The following is a 17,871-nucleotide window of genomic DNA, read 5'->3' on the forward strand; positions in this document are numbered from 1 at the left end:
GTCAGCTCTGAGATCAGACCATGTTGCTCAGTATTCTACCCAGCCAGATCTTGAAAATCTCCAAGGATGAAGACTAGTCAAACTCTCTGGGTCCCTTATTGACTGGTTCTACTTACTGACTTCCCTTACAATGAAACACTCTCATTATAGCCAGTCAGAACCTTGCACTTCAACTAACACACTTCATCCCTCCTCTTCCCACCATGAATTGCTTTGTAGAGCCTATACCTGTCTTCCCTTCATATCCTCTCTGTAGGTATTGGAAAGCATTTATCTCCCCTTCTCCAGGCTCTAACGCAAATAAGCTCTTGACCAGCCTGGTGCCCAGGCAACAGCAAAGCTCTGTGCATTCCAGACACTTCTTTGAAGAGACTGCAATGGCATCCTTGTCTAAGAACTTGATGCCATGCACTATGGCACTGCAGTTGTGTGAACTATCCCAGCGCATCTCTGCAAATCCAGTGCTGCAACTGTGCAGACTTCCTCCCAGCACACCTGCTGGTGAAGATGCTTTTGCCCCACACTGTTGAGTAGATCCATCTGTCCCTAGTAGTTCCCATCTGCTGAAAATGGTCCTGTGGTCACAGAATCCAAAATGCTCCCATGACACCAGGTGCACAGATAGGTGTGTATATGCAGGATGCATCCACCGCTGCCCAGGTTCTTCCCCTTGAATGACAGGATGGAGAACACTGCTTGGGCTCCATCTCATCACATGGGATCACCGAGCCCCATGGTCATCCTTAATCTACTGACATGCCCGCATGAGAGAGTAGCAAAGTCTGATGATTGGCCAGGCCTTGGCAACCTCTGTGATGCCCTGGATCCCATCCCTGGGGAAGCAACAAACTTTCGAAGTCATCAGGTCTGGTCAACAGGTGGATGTCTCCATTCCCTACACCAGGGAGTCTTAATCCCAATTACCCATTGCTTACTCTTAGTGGCACTGGTTGTGAGTTACTGATCAGGCATAGCTGGCCCAAACACCTCACCTGCCACAACTCACTCCACTCCTGTTTCCAGGGACTATATATTTTAAAAAATCTCTACTGTTATTAGCGTCACATTTGTGTTACTAAGGATGACATGACGCATGGTTATATCTTTCCATTAACTTACCTGAAACAAAATGTTTCAGACTAGACAGGGAACACTACAGATCTTAACAGTGACGTCTAGGATTTAAGCTTGTCAAAGTTTAAAACATAGATGTAAGCAGCATAAACACAGCTGCTTATTAATATGGCAAAAAAGCAACAAAGCAAATATTCCTTAAACTGTTAAAAAAAAAAAGAAAATATGTTCATTTTAATGAACACTTTAAAACCAAAATACATACACAGAACACTCTGTAGAATGAGGGAAGTTGATTACTTGTCCATGTTATGATGCATGCTGTTAATGTTGAGCGTGTGTGCAAACCTTTAATGCCAGACTTCACAGATCTCGTTGCAGTCAGGAACAAAGCCAAAGCCATAAATGTAACACCTGATTTTCAGGGGAGATGGGAACGTGGAAAAGCGTTTTGGAAATTCTCCTACAATGACGCTTTTAATCTCTCCGGAGAACCAGAGAATATTTTCTATAGCCTCCAGGCATTGGGATGTGGCACAAGGGCACTCCTCCATCTCCAGGTCAATCCACTGCGGCCAAGGCTGCTAAGCCCATCCCTTTCCTTCAGACATACATGGGAGGAAACTCCCCCTTCTGCCACTGGACTATACAAGAGATGGGAGGGAAAGAGAATTAAAAAAAAAAAAAAGCTACCATCTTCTGTCCACCATTTTAGAGAGAGAAAAGGAATTCATCAGCTGCTCTCCTATCTGACATCCCAATGGAAAAGGCAAGAGACCAGGCTGTTTCCTCACTGCATTAGACGTGAGAGGAAGCAGGATAGGAACAGGGCAGGAAGCAGCCAACAAAAGGTAAGAAGAGATGCTGAACTCTTTCCCATGCCCTAATGCTGTTACATTTGAATCTAAATTCTTAGAAACCTACAACCCAGCTGTGGAAAAAGGACTTTGGGAAAGCTTGGGGTAGGGGGGGGGGGGGGTAGGGGCGGGGGAGAATGGCTTTCTCAGCAGAAGTACATTTTGCATTTGCATGCTTCATCCAAAGTGTTACACAACAAGAAGCTTTATATAGCTATAGAAGAACACACACTCCCTACACACCCAAGGAAAAACTCCAGCCATGCCAAAATCTGTTCAAATCAGAAAGCCTCACCCAAGTCTAACAGGACCCTGATGCAGACTCCTGACTAGGTAGCACAACAACAACGACAAAATCATGCATTAGAAAATATTCCTTGCTTAGTTGTGAGAGAACAGCTTTCCTGAGATGTTTCTGTGTAAGTCCATGCCCCAAATTCACTAATGTTTGCCAGATAGCAACGGCTGCCGCACGATTCCTTTGGCAAATGCTGTATCTCAGACTTTTCTCTTTCTTGGTATGCTGCTATTTCCTGTGAAATGGAGAATCATCTATGCTACAAAGAGGTGCAGTACTAACACTTTTAGAAGTAAATAATTTTATAGCAACTTAAGAGTATAGAGAGAAATACAATACTTGGGCAGAGAAATTCCCAAGCAGAGAGAGAGATTAGAAAAACATTCTGATAAACAAACATCACTGAATGTTATATTCTTTTATTCATTGCAAAAAATATTGGGTAACCATTTGCTGTTCCTAGAAAGAATGGAATTCTGGTGCCAACAGCTGTAGTTTTTCATAGGAATTTTAATACTATATTGAAGATTTATGTTCCTGACAAAAGCACAAAGTTATCCAAACCAGGGCAGAAAAAACGGAACAGTCTTTTCCCAATGAAACAGTCCCGCACTATTTTTGTTAACTCTTACTACTGCAGAAGTTTTGATCTTCAAAAGCACGAACTCATGCTGTGGTTGATGTTTATAAATTATTAACTCCTGCAATGCCACGCTGCACAAGGTGCACTGTTTTATCGCAGGTTCTTACACAGGCAAGAAACACATCCTAAAATCTTGAAATCTATTAAAGTCATAAATATTTACCTCCAAAAGCACATGTCTAAATTTTCTTCTTGAGATTTTTGGGGTTTACAGTGAAGCTTTCCCTACCTTAAGAAAAGATTTCCCCAAAGCTGCAGCCATCTGACAGATCCATATGAGAGAGAAGAAAGGTGACTAGGTAAAAGGCTGTCCTGTGCATAAAGTAAACAAGCAGGGGAAGGAATCTTGGGTCTTTTTGCTGCAATTATATAGATGCAAGCGGTCCCACCTGCTTGCAAGTCACTCTCCTGATTCTCATGCAAAAACTACTCCTCATGCTCTGCAGGATTGGGGTCTTCTGTGTTCCTTGGAACTAGAGCAGTTAACAGTACACAGAACTATTAAGTCAACTGATGTTCAGCAATGAAACTCAGGATATCACAGGTTTTTAAGTTCATTTATACGTAAGCAGCCAAACAGCACACTCTGGGTTGAATCCCGGGCCAACTCTATGCTGCCCCATGAACTGAGTTACATCACTTGGGAATCAATAAATCCATTGCCTTGGAAGAATTTGCCCAAAGGCTCCCAATGAGTCAGTGGCAGTGTCTTGTTGACGTCTCAGACTTTGGCTTCCATTTCATGGCTGCTCAGTCCACCAGATCATATTTACACTATGTCACCAAAAATATTTCTGCTCCTGTCCTCCTGAAATTGCTATTTGTTTGGTTTGGTTGTTTTTTTGGTTTGGTTTTTGGGTTTTTTTACTAGGGGAAGAAAATACATTAAAAGCTTCTTAACAATTACAGTTGTGAATTTTATTTTTTTAACTGGGAACCAACGAACTATTTCTCAGCTGAAGCAAAGATAGAAAGCCTGATCTCTTTGAACAAAATGCATAATAATACAAAGGCCTACACAGAAAAATCACTGTGCACATGCCACAGTTTTTACATTCAGAGAGAGAAAACCTAATAGTCTACTTCTACTAACTTTAAAAATCCTACATGTAGTCAGCAAGAAGTGAAAGACTATAAAATAAAACATCCTTCAAGGAACAACTTGCCACCACTCCTTAGTCCTGCAAAAGATCTGCAAAACCTGAGGATATTTTGCTTGAGTAAACAGATTTTTTAATTGAGCATAAACAAGTGAACACCAGGCATGCAATTTCTGTAAGTATGCATGAATCAAAGAAAAAAAGGATTTAAAAACCTGCAGCCATAAAACCAACTTAAATTTTAAAAGTTTTAGGGTCTAAAAAAGGTAGTGTGTATGCAGCAGGCTTTTTTTTCACTACAAATGGATTCTTCAAAAGGCACTACCACTGACAAATCATCATTTATAAGAACTGTTTCCAGTAAGGCAGAAGTTATCTAGCATGGCACTAAAGAACACATTTAATTTTAAGTATGCCTATAGTTTTATTAGAGCAAATGGGTTTTTCCATGCTTAAGGCCAAGCATATGCTCATGTACTCTGCTGAGACAAAAGCTTACAAGTTTGTTGTTTAGAATGCAAAGCGAGGCTTTTTATCCCAAACCACATTTTCTTGCATGTAATCAGTACTGATGATGCCGCCAGAGTTTCCAATTCATTCCAGGGTGCACTCAGCATTTATTAGGGCACAGATGGTGTGCTCTTTTTTTGGCTTCTAAAGAACATGCCTAAATATTAAAACAAACTTGGCTATCTGCCTCTTATGCTGTTTTTACACTTTGTATTGCCACAGTAAAAATAACAGTAAACTTTGACCTAATCTGGAAGCCTTCTACTAATTTACACACACAATTTGGCAATAGGATCATCAAGTACAGTCAGCCCACTCAAAACTGGAGAACCTGATATGCATAAATCCATCATGCTAGTCACAGGCGATGAAGGACAGGAACAAGCAATCCACAAAACAATAAAAAGAACAAAAATTGGAAACAATTTTTCTAGTAACAAACTATGTGATCCTGACTGTACTCAATGGCTGTGTGTGCTTTTCTGGAACTGTAAGGATTATTCAACAGCTTAACCAGCAATTAGCAAACAAACAGGCTGATTTGTAAGGCAAATAGAGCTTTAACATGACAGGATTTGTAGTAACAGCCAGGAAAGTCTTTTCCAACACACTCAGTATCACAAGACTGCACTGTGCTGAGAACTTGCGGTGTTTTCCCCCATGGGCAGCACAGGACTATTTATTTCCCAAATTCTGAAAACTATTTACCCATTTCCAAGAAAGCATAAAGCAAATTCCACAGAGACACAACAGAAAGCTAAGCTGTCATGGTATTCCATTAAAAATGTGCTAAGATAAGATAATGTCAGATTTGTCCAGCAGATCTTGACAAACGTTCTTGCACATGCAGCTGAGATGCAGGTGTACATGACAGTCAACAGGTCTTAGTCATCCATCTTCACAGGCTTTCAGTCTCACCCAAAGTACACTCACACTGGAAAAAACGTGTCATGTGCATCAAAATACATACAGCCAAACTCAAATGGGGGGAGCCAGGGGGTGGAGAGCTTGGAGAAAAGTTAATTAGACTGATTGGAAATGATGCTCCCAAGTGAGGGCTATTTCACTATCTCACTGGTAACATCAGGTTAGCAGCCAGTGCATGCTGACAGAATCTAGGGCAAGAAATACGCATTTTAAGCAGTCATCTTGACTTCAAAACAGTTCAACAATTGCATGCATGGATTGGTAAAGAAATAACTTCTGAACAAACATCAAGTCCAGAAAACTAGTTTTAGAAGTACATTTAAATGTCAGAAAGACAGAGAATTGACTAAATAAGATTATGTAACACCTACTAAATCAGTTAGCTCCCAAATTTTCTTGAAAACTGAGCAACAGCTAGTAAATTTGGAAGTAATGTTCCTAGATATTTGCACTCCAATAAACTTAATAAACTAAATAAATCTAAAATAGCATATTGTACTAAATCAAAATGGCATTAAAATCATAATAAAAGTAAACAAATGAAAATTCTGTCACTATAAACAATCCAGAAACAAACCACTGCATAACATACATAAAACAATAATCAGGTATGGATGGTGAAGAGACTGTTCTGTAGCCAGTCAAAGCTGTGTTTTATAGTCCATTCCTAATGGAATCCGGGTCCTCCCACAACCCAGCCTCCCCCCAGGCAGCCTCTCATGCTGTCCCCCAGTCTCCTGAAATTCAGCCCTGCTTACTCCCCAGATTTTGCAATACTTTGGCTGGCATCCAGGAAATTCAGCCTGTCCCCTTTTCTTGTCATCATGCTTTATATCTACATGACACATAACTTGAAATTACTCGTATATTCAATACTTTCAAAATTACAGCTTGAGAACGAGCTTCAAAATATCAGCAATAATCCTGGCCTTACCTGCAGGATCTTGCACTGTCATTTCCTTACGCTTCACCACCAGCTTGTCTTTAACCCACGGGAACTCCTGTAAGGAATCCAAGAACACATCAAAAGCCTTGGGTCCTCTGGTGGGGAGAATATCAAGGAGCATCATGGTTTTCCTCTGACTGGTGGTTTGGGATTTTATTTCTTGAACATGACTGTCCGTGAGAATCCCTTCTTGGTAGAGATACTGAATAACAACTCCGTCCACCAGCACCTCTGTGCAGAGCTCCAGGCGCAGGGAGCGTAAAAGCTGCTTGTCTCTGGCATTCATCTGGCAACGTAGACTGTAAGAAAAGACACATGTGTGAATATTAAATAATTCAATCTTTAACATCCAGAAGTGATGTATGAACATCCAGAAGTGATGTTTGATACCTGGCAGCCTTTAGAAAGAATGGCAAACTCAGAATCACCAGATACTGAGAAAGCTATTAACTGATCCCCACCATCTTCTTTCCACTCAGATGTCACTGTCTCATGAGCTAAAATGCAGCCATTTCTGGGAAATATTAGACAGGAAGAGAACCTTTGGCATTGTGAAGACCGGTCCTTTGCTGGAATAAAACCCATGCCAAATGATTCTGCTCACTAACTGGTCAAGGTCCATACTAAACGCAGCTAGAGCATTTGCCAGTCCTTAAGAGACTCCACCCAAAAAAGTTAAGAGATGTCATGCCTGACCTCTGGCACTGATGTCTGTGACGCTATTGCTGCTGCAGTAGTGCAAAAGCAGCAGCAGGACTGGTAGATGCACCACAGCCAGGCAGGAATGGCAGGGACACAATCAGCAGGTAGCTTTGCCCTGTGCGATGCATTTTAATTTTAGGAAGGGCAGAAATGTACCTTACACACCAGGTTGTTCTCCCCTGACTCATCCTGGAAGGCTGCTCTGGAACTCAACTGATCTGATGATGAGAAACTTTCTTCGAATTTCCATCTCAAATTTATCCACCTTCTATTTATAGGCACTTGTTCTGCCAAAACTGTTCTTTAGCTTAAGTAGCTCTTCTCCCTCTCTGGTATTTATCCTTCTGATATATTCACAGGAAGCAATTGGATGCCCTCTGCCATCTCCCATTTCACTTGACTAACACTCTGACTAGACAAAAGCTGGAAAAGATGCATTTTATAGCCACTCTACAGAAGAGGAATCAAGGTCCAGAGAGACCAAGCAATTCATCCAAGATCATACTGGGAGTCTGTGCCAGACCTATGAACTGAATCAAGATGTCTAGTCTAGTTCTTAACAACAAACATATCCCTAGGCCTATTAATGGCACTTGATAAGGAAAATGACAGAGTAATACAATTAAATACTTTCTCATCACTAAATAATTAAGAAAAAAACCTGCAGCAGGTGGTGTGATTACCAAGAGAGTTTCTGATAATTAAACTAGAGGCTGCTGTTCGAACAGCTATACCTTGCAGAAACTGTACTTCATGCAGCTTGAGGTACAAGAAGAGGCAGAGATTTTCAAAGGTTTTGTAAGAACTCTGCTAAAGTCTTTTTATCATCAGAGGTGCTTGCAGAGTCCCGAGGGCCCATCAAAGGATGGCTGGTGGGCCTGGTTGTTAAAATCGTGGGCAGGTAACCAACAGAACATACAGGCATGTAAACGGCATCTCAGGACAGAATGCAAGAGCACAGCACCACAAGAGAGAGACTGGAAAACCCTGTCTGTGTCAACCTCCGATAAAGCCACTTTCCGAAAATCCTCCCTCTGAGTGCTAAAAGCATTGCTGGACAGCACCTTCCCAGGAGGACTCCATCTTTCCTGGGTTACCCAGTACATTTCTTGTATACTGAAGTGAATTTTGAGGTACCTGCCTGCTGTCTAGGGGTCATTTGGGAATCAAACAACAGTATCCCAGCCCATGTCCTTAAAAAAATGCCAGTTTGCTAAGCATAGCTCAAACATCAAACCCCATCATAGAGTGAGATGATAGTGCAAGTAAGGAGATGGAAAAAGAGCAGGCAAGAAAGAGAACTGGATTTCTCCATTTGATGTTCGGATGCTCATTTTGGACAGGTGAAGCTAAAGATTCTTGTCTCTAACAAGGGCTATCTTTACGCTACTTGGAGCAATCACCAGACTAACGCAAAGTCAGATAAAATTCAGGCAGCAGATCTCTGCCATTTCTCCCTTCCATGATTCCCTGACCACCCCGCATCTCATGAAGTGCTTGCAGAGTTCAAGACAAGCACTCAGCAGCAGCTCTGAGCACATTCTCTCAGCTTGGGCAGAAGACCGTTTCAGATGCTACGAAGCTCTTGTGCTTCACATTCTGCATGGGCCACCGCGAGTCCCCATCCAGCAGCCTCCTCACCCACATGCTGGATGAGGAAGTCGGCTCTGCCAGTCACTGTTACAGCACTTGATGAGTTCCCCCGCCTTGTGACCAAAGGGTAAATGCTTTTCCAAAATAAGGGCATTTCAAACCATCTCAGTTTGAACCTTTGTGCACTGAAAAATGCCTATCAAGCCATGAACCTGAAGGGGGGATTTCTGCTGAGAAAGGCCTTTGGCTCGCTGACCGCAGGGTGAGCACAACTGAAGTTTTAAAGCCCTTAACACCAAGGCCACTGGCCCAGCAAACTTCCAGGATGGGGCATATAGACTTCTAAGGTCTTTTTAAAGATTAAATATTTCTTTGTGTGTGTTTGCAGTGGGAAGGAAATGTCTGAGTCTGGAACTAAGCAGCCAGATATGGAAACGTAGCAGGATTCTGGTGTGCAACAGTATAGGGATGGGGTTCAGAGTGAGACAGAACTAATTTAATTTTAATCTCAGTCTACATCTCGGGATCCAAAGTAAGCTCTAAAATTAATTTTCTCTAGCAATGCTGTCACTAAAGGGAAAGTAAAAGAATGGAGGTCTGTTTACCCAAACGATGACATGGCTCAGATCTTCCCCAGATACTTCTAAAAATGCATCTTTTCCACTGCAGAGCCAAAATTCGAGAAATATATACCCACCCCACCCCCCGCCCGCCCCAGTCCTCCTGAAAGAGAGCAGCCCCTGCGCTGCCGGCCGGTCTGCCACGGCCTTTCACTGGATGGACACAGCACCTGCCCATGAATGGGGAAGTATAAAGTTTTGAAAGCCTTAACCTTGAAGAGCCCCATTCTGATACTAAAAGGCGCATTCACTTTAGTTTTTGCCTCGAAACACTTCGGCGCTCTCCCACACCCCAGCTGCCCCGGGCCGCTGCTGCCTGGGGGCGCGCTCCCGGCCGGCTGCGCAGCGCTGCGCAGGGCCGCCCCGCCCCCCCGCCATGCCCGCGCGCACGGCGCGAACACGCGCCACACGTCGCCCCGGCCAGTCTCCAGTTCTCCGTTTGGCTTCTCCCCGGTCACCGAGGCCCGGCAGCTGCCGCCCCTGCCGCGCCTGCAGCCCGGCCGGCGGCGCACGGCGGCCGCCCACCTCCGCCCGCCCCCCGATCACGACAGCCGCAGCGGAGGCGGGCGCTGCCGCCGGCCCGCGGCCCCTGCCGCCCCGGCCCGCCCCGCGAAAGCCCGGCCCCTGCCCCGGCCCCGCGGCGAGGGGTGCCGCCGCCTGACGGCCCCTCGGCTCTGTTTAGTGCCGCTTCCCCCCGGCGGCGGCCGGGGCAGCGGGCGCGGGCAGCCGGGCCGGGCCGCCGTGGGGGGACGGCGAGCGCCGTGAGGGGAGAGCCCCGCCGCCCTCGCCCCGTACTTACGAGAGGGCAGTGGGGAGCTACACCGGGCGCCCGGGTGCCCGCCGAGCCTGCGCGGGGAGCACCATCTTTGTTGAAGGCAAGAGAGCTTCGCCGGAAGCCGCCGCCGCCGCCCTGCTGCGGGCCGGCCGAGGAAGGGCCGCCGCCGCCGGCCCCGCTGAGGACGGGGCGGGCGCGCGCGCCGCGGCCGCCATGTCAGCTATGGGCAGCGAGGCAGGGCGCCCCCGCAGGTCGGGGCGCGGAGCTGCGTCCCACCCGCCTCCCGGCCGGGAAGGTGGGCCTCGGGGCGGGGGACGCGGGCGGGTCTGCAGCGGGTCTGCGGGGGCGGGGGGGGCGCAGGCAGCGCGGAGCCCCCGGCCGCGGCGGCACTGGCTGGAGCTCGCGCGGGGGCGCCCGGCAAGGGGGCGCCCGGCGGGCAGGGCGGCCACCGGCGGGCAGGGCGGCCACCGGCGGGCAGGGCGGCCACCGGCGGGCAGGGCGGCCACCGGCGGGCAGGGCGGCCACCGGGGGCAGGGCGGCCACCGGCGGGCAGGGCGGCCACCGGCGGGCAGCCGGCCCCGCGCCAGCTCGGCCACCGCCGGCGGGAGAGGGGCCGCGGCGGGGACCCCCTGCTGTGGGGCGAGCGGGATGCGGCTCCTGCCCGGCAGCGCGGAGGACCCGCTGCGCTCTCAGCCTCTGGGCGGTGCGAATTTTTTTCGATAGTGGAGGAGTCGTGTCCAAAATTAAATTGGAAATTACGAAAAATTGGAGTTTTCGTGACATTAGAAGGAGCTGATCTCATTACTTTCTAGGGATACTGGTTCCTGTTTGCAAGTGTATGCTAAACCATACATCGTCCAGGTGCTGGCATCATCTTACCAAACACGCATTAATACTATATCGAATACTATGTATATTTAGCTTCATTACTTACATCTGTACAGCCTGAAAACGAAGAACTTTCACAGATGAAAACCATTTAGTAAAGTAAGATCCAGCCTGTGTCTACCGCAGCCCTATGCATATCCTCATAACTGTATTCATCTGTTACTGAATAGAAAAACATCTCTTTCAGGTCATTTTGTGCAAACATTGGAAACCAAAGTACAGCAGGAGAGAGAAAACTGCAATTCACAGAGCTATAACAATGAGACAGTGTGGTTTCCTATCACATAGCATCGAAGAACTTTTTTCCATCTTTACGTAGGTGCCAAGTGTCACACGGGCTTGAGCAGTTTGGCTGTTTTCAGTTGGGATCCCAAGAGCAATGAAGGGGAGGGGGGGGGATGGGAAATCAAACAAAAACAGATCCTGCAGAGCTGGAACGTGCTACCTTGAAGCTGCAGGCAGCCACAGCTAGGAAAAGCAGGAGAGATGGTTGGGGCAGCTGCTGCTAGAAATGTTGCCACCGTGTGAATCCCATTTGTACAGTCAGGTTAGACTAATCATACAGATTTAAGGGTATTTGGAAGATTCAAGGGTGTTTGGAAGTTGTGTTATGGAAACCTTTACGTGCCTTTCCTAGGTACTGCACCCAGGAAATGTTTGCCATGGAAAAATATAACAAAGTATTATTGGTAGAGCTGAGATACTACGTATGCTTAACATGATGTTTATCTACAAGATTTTGCATTAAGATACACATATAAGTCACACTCTGAAAGCTTAGATCATTTTCCTTTGATTTTCATGTGGCTGACAAACACAACAAAGTTGAGAATTTATGTGGATGCAGAATGTAAATTGCAGTCTTAAAGGCAAAGTTTGTATGCTGGATTTAAGAAATGTGTAAAAAATTATGTACATTTATTATGTGGCCAACTTCTGCAGAGGTGCTACTTATTTGGCAATTGTAAAGAAGTTTTTGGTTTAATTGGCATAACACACTTATCTAGGATTATTTCCAGACAATAAATTTGATACAAGGGGTTTAAATTGCTTTTGAATAATTGATAAATAGTATCTTATTCCAGTACATCTTTCAAACCAAGGTAAATGTTTTTGTCTCAGGAACACATGTTAGTCTTCTAGGAACACAGACATAAAGAAATTAAATACTCCTATGAGTTGTTCCAGAGCGATGCATTAACATATTTATTATGACCTTGACAACACTGGAAACCACACAAGTAAGTCATCATCAGTAACTGTAAGACAAGAAGCATGCTGCTGTTATAGCCAAAGTACAGCTGAGGTGGTTTTAAATTTTCATGTCATGGATAGTCTGTAATACTGGTTGTGAGAAAATACAACACAAACTGGCACCAGGGAGCAGGGAACACCACAATCCATCTATATGATTATACCTCAGCACAGCGCTGTACAGCTACTGCAAGTTTCCTTTCTCAGCTTCTTGTATTTGTGATTGCCGGGGTTTTTTTTTTCTTCAGTCATGATCTAAGGAACTGTATTATGTCTGGAGTCAGACTGACCAAACTTGGAGACTTTTAAAATACCACGTCATTGTAATCCTGACAGCTGCATTTAATTGTAGATAATGTGCCTACATTTTAAAATAGAACATGAAGACGAGCAGTTACATCACTTGCATTTACTGTATCTTTTTGCCAGATGACACAATTAGGATTATTTATTTTGTACTGTCCAAGAATATCTTAGAAAGTTAGCAAAACATATGGATATGCACAGAGCAACTCTGGTTCCCACTGAAGTAAATGGTAGCAGTTGCACATGCAGCTTTTAGTCACATCTTTGCTTGCAGTCTGAACAGAGATGCAAAGAGGGAAAGCAGTGAAAGATAACAGGTAAGCCTAGGAAGGAAGAGTATGACAGCAATGGTCCAAGTTTGATTAAAGGGAAAAATCTGGTGTTTCCTTTTCCTTCCACTAGTTTATAACTAGTGCTGCAAATTCACTAGTGGAAACTGTAAATGTGCTACTGGTATTTTGGATTCATCTTTAGCAATGCACCCCAGGTGTTGATTATACTCTGCAGTTATGGATAAAGATGCACACAGGTAATACTTTTAAGTCCAAGGAGAGAAACCCTTAACCTTTTCAGTCCAGTTCTGTTTGGGCTCAGCCCTGACTAAAGTTCTTCCAGTTCAGTTCTGGCCTGAGTTCAACAAAACTACAGAAGGATGGTTTGGTTCTGTTCCAGTTTTAGGGACAAATACGTATCTCTATATATCTGTCATTGAGGCAGTTTGGGTTCAGCTCAGCTCCCCACTAACTCTGCTCAAATCTCAAAGCTAACCATGTAGCTTAAAAAAGTATTTCTAGACTTCGTTGATCAACGGACCACGGTCAGTCCTGCACATCAGTATCATCAGACTTTTAGAGTTAAAGCCTTGTTCTCTTTGGTTCTGTGGACTGGGGAATCACCGGTGGTCATCAAGCCACTCTTTTTGAGGACTTCTGAGTTCAGGGTAGCAAGTCCAAATCTGTAGGAATGAAGCTAAGCAGCATGTCTTCTGACAATGCTATTCTTTTTACATGAGGGTTATTCCAGGTCAGAATACCAGATTTTTAAATTTACCATACACTTTTTTAAAGCTCACTTAAAAGTCTCAAATCTTTTTAGAAACTCTGGCAAGTATAATGAGATATTTTTTTAAAAAAAAGCTTTTGAGAGAATCCTTTATGCTAATTAGAGTCAAGCTGTATCCTAGCATGTATGTATTTCTTTGTTTTCTACAGACTAATTTGTTTCTGCTGATAACAAGAGCCAAATTGTGTTTTTAAAACCAGTGCAAGCAGATTTAATCTATTAAGACTATGCTGTTTTCAATTGTCTGTAGGACAGCATTCCAACTTTAAGGACAAAAGAAAAGAAATATGAGCCTCTAGATTTGTTTATTAAAAACACATCTAATTGGTTAAATCTCTCACAAAACCTCTGAAATGAAGATGGAAAAAAAAGAAACATATATTATATGGTTGCCTGTCATTTTTAGAAAGAACAACAAAGAAAACATTTCTTAATGTGATGTATCCCAAAAACACTGTTAAAATACAAGTAAGGGTGGCCCAAACTCGGTGGTCTGAAGACCAGATGAGGGTCTTGCAAGACATTGCCATCCACCACCATCCCAGGCAATAATCCTTTCCTCCCGCTCTCCCCATCCTCCTCACTATGGTCCCCATTGCACTCCCCTTCACGAGCGTGGGCCTCCCTAATGCCGACATCCAGGTCTCCTGCGCCAGCCACCAAAAACCAGGCTGATGCCAAGGAAGGAAAGGGTTTGGTGCGGAGGCGTTGCCCAACTTGTAGACCGAGCTTGGGTGTGCTGCGCTGGGTGCCGGCAGGGTTTGAGGGGACTGGACTGTGGGTTGGGAGGGGGTATCGCTCTGCTCTTCAGGTGACATTTGCTACTCCAAAAGTGGTTCCTTATCAGTCCTGAGAAAAGATGACAGGCAGCACTGAAGTGCATCACCGAAGGGATCAGCCCCTGGCCTGCCGCTTAGATTATGACTTCCCATTCATTTAAATAATAAAGGCTTGAAATTAAATGCAGTTCGAAGAGAGCAATGAATATAAAATGTAGGTGACACATGACAAACTTCCTTAAAAGTATTATTTTATTAAAAGGCATGTCCAGCATATAGGTAAAATATAGCAGAGAAAGTTCCAAAACATCATAAACCGTGGGGTTTGAAGTGGCCGTGTAGTGTCTATACGTTTACATTTGTTTCAATAATAAAAATAAGTGTTTATTAGCAGTACTGCAGTGAATTAATTACTTTGATACAAATAATCTCTAGCCAAAAGTTGAATGCAGAATAGTTATAAGAAAGAAGCAGGCATCAAATGTGACACTTTTATGTTCATTCCAGGAAAAAAAAAAAAAAATCTCTGCAATGAATGGTAATAAACCCCCTGCAATTAATATTTGCAAAATGTGACTCAGTATTTCTCCAAATTTTTAGTCAATTTTCGTTAAAAATATGAATTAACCTAGTTCTCTGGTTTTTAAGTTTAATTTAAAGATGCTTTGAGGAGACATGAAATACTGCAAGCCTCTAAATATTTACTCCAGATATCTGAAACACTTTTTTAAATATAAAGCAACCATTTTAATAATGTGAGAACAAACAGAAAATTCACCAATCATCCTGAAAATCAAAGATTGACAAATAAGTAAAAGGAATGTAAGATTTAAGTCTGAAACCTTTTCACAAAACCAACTTATTTTGTTTGCAAATTACAGCATATGAAATGGTTGTCTAGCATTTTAGATAAAAGACTGAAAGGCTGGTTTAGGAGAAGAGTAACTACTGCTTTTTGTAATCTGTTTCTTTCCCGGGCTTTGAACTGGACAAACTCATGTACAGTACCTATATTTTTAAAGGTTCTTACTTTCAGGTTAAGCCTTTCTGGAGCTAGTAATGATTCATGGAAAGTTTTTACAGGTAGCCTAGCAAGAGGTTTGTCACTGGTTATACTTTTTCCATATGTCCTGTTTTCAAACAAAAAATATGCTTTGATTAAAAATCCACTTACTCTATTTTGTTCCCTTTCAAAATGAAACCTGCCTGCATGTATGGTTACAGTGGGTTAGTTAAGCAGCCCGCAGTAGGCACTGCATCTTCCATCAGGGGAGTTAAACATACAGATTTCCAGAAAGCAGTTACCTTCTTGCAAGCAGTTTGCCTCGCAGACAACACACATCTGAAGCGCATCAGCTCACAAAGGAGCTGCGATGCTACTTCCACTGCAATCCAGTTAGACAAGAACCTTAATTTCCTAACTTTATTTTCTTTTCTCTTCCTAGCAATGCAGCCAGTCAAAGATATTACCATCATTGCAGCTGAAGTTCCCATCAATGTTAGTTGAAATATAAGTGACTTTTCACCCCACGCTGATAAATTACAAAATGTAAAGTCCACTGGCCACTTTACAGATGGGTAAATTGCAGCTAATATAGGCTCAGTCTTGTTTAATGCTGCTCTAAAGAAAATGAACGGGCTGAAAAGCCCATAAACAATAATAGTTGATCCACAACTTACTCTGCCCTCCAGACTGTGTCAAGCAGCGTGCTAGGCAAGAAAAAAGCAAATGTGTGATGTCTGTAATACAGGTGTCCAGAGCAATCCCTCAAAATGGAGATTCTCCCTGAGACACAGTGGGTGTGGGTACAGAGATTCAGGGGAACAGAACCTATTTCAGGGCTGCAACCTAAAGAGAGACGATTAAATTGTAACAACACATTTTGGAAAAGGATTTTACAGCTTTCAACTATCAGTCGTGGAACTGTTTCTTATATAATTCTTGTTATCAAGCCTGATCCAAATAACCTTAATAAAGTCAAAAAAAGGATTTGCATTGGACTTTGAATCTTTTCCTGCATTTAACACACCTCTGCACTTACTATTTATTAACTGACAATGCACCAAATTGCAAGCCTCAGCGATGAAACATCAGTTATGGAACAATTTGACTGAAAACAAAAGGATTTACTTACATAAACCCTGCCTGCCAGTGAAAGAAAAATTAAAGCAGGAACATTGAATTTGGATTTTTTAAAATTTATTTTGTTCTTTGCAGCACTCAGCACTAAACTTTTCCTGGGTATTATCTGTTTGAACTTTTTCCTACTAAATGTCAGCTTGTTCCTTAGGCTAATATAAATGGCTTTTGCTCCTGCATTTTATTCCTCCTTAATACCACAGAAAGTAATGGTATTATTTTGGTATTTCAGTTCCTGGAGAGTTAATGGCTCCAAATCTGGAAGGAAACAAAACACAGGTGCAATCCTTTTTGTAAATAGGATTTACGTAGAATAAAATCCACAATTTATCAGGCAGATGAAACACCATAATCATGATGATACGTTTCTACATTTCCCTAAGCTTTTTCAGAGGGACAGGCTACTTCAAAGCCCTGTAGATAACCTGATTAATAAACACAGGTAATCCCTCCCCACTTTGGCAACCCTGGGACAGTACAGATTAATTATGCTATAAGCTTATTTTTTTTCCATGAAATTCAGTTATCTAGCCAGACTTTTTTTATATGTGGTTTCAGACTGTGCTGATACTAGTTACTCCCCTGGAACTTTGAGCTCTACTAATACACCTTTCAGCATCGAACTAGTCCTGATGGTCAGTTATTTGATATACCCTGTGAGAAGTGCTACCTGTCATAGGAGCTGCTGGCTTTTCTGTGTCCTTCCCCTTCAGTCCCTTCTCAGACACCAAAAGCCGGACACGTAATTCCTTCCTTAGCAAGCAGAATAGCTTCTCATCTGCTTTCCTGGCAGCTGAATTTTACCTAGCCTGTAGCATGCCCTCTGTCTAAGACAACAGGTAAGGACCAGCCATGGTCTGCGCTGATGCCCTTCACAGCCCCTGCCCTGGCAGCACCAACTTTGCCTCCCAGTTTCTTTGACTGGTCTTCAGCCTGTTGAAATTACCCAATTTCAGCAATACTGCGGCGAACCGCCATGTTGTTGTAAAGCGAGCTCAGACCCTGGTGACTGAAGTTATGTGTCGTGGAATGTTGTTTCCGGGCATTTTCAGTCATGCAAAGGGCTTAGCTAAATACTGCAACCTGCTGAAGTTAACACTAATAAAGAAGTGGTTTTCAGGAACTAGGCTGATATACCAAAGTAGCCTGTCATCCCCACTTCCTTTGTGTATACAGCACTACCAGCTCAGACCTTTCAAGTAATTTCTATTTATTCTACTTGGAAAGTTAGGGTTTATGTACCAAAAGTTTCCTTTATTGCTATAGTTTTTGAAAAATAAAAATTCTCCTTTCAACAGTGAAGTTTCTTACAATTCTTAAGAATCAGTAATACAACTTCTAGAATCCCTCAAGCCATTATTTTCTCTAGCAGTCAATATGAGACAACAAAGCCAGCA

The 17,871-nt window shown here is 43.5% G+C and overlaps 1 protein-coding gene across 3 annotated transcripts in view; it reads right to left on the bottom strand.

The window, feature by feature from the left end:
• CRADD (CASP2 and RIPK1 domain containing adaptor with death domain) overlaps nt 1–10,361 on the bottom strand; it is an 81,525-nt gene extending 71,164 nt beyond the window's left edge. Inside the window, exons 1-2 of one of the 3 annotated variants that reach the window (XM_037389432.1) lie at nt 10,070–10,361; nt 6,344–6,654 (exon numbers count right to left, since the gene is read on the bottom strand). In XM_037389432.1, coding sequence (XP_037245329.1) covers nt 6,344–6,641 — 298 coding nt within the window. In that variant the 5' untranslated portion in view covers nt 6,642–6,654; nt 10,070–10,361. The remainder of the gene's footprint in view (nt 1–6,343; nt 6,655–10,069) is intronic. The other 2 variants (XM_037389433.1, XM_037389435.1) reach the window with 2 other exon arrangements.
• Between the last annotated feature and the right edge of the window lie 7,510 nt (nt 10,362–17,871).

The sequence above is a fragment of the Falco rusticolus genome, chromosome 5, assembly GCF_015220075.1.
Source record: "Falco rusticolus isolate bFalRus1 chromosome 5, bFalRus1.pri, whole genome shotgun sequence".
Lineage (NCBI taxonomy): Eukaryota > Metazoa > Chordata > Aves > Falconiformes > Falconidae > Falco > Falco rusticolus.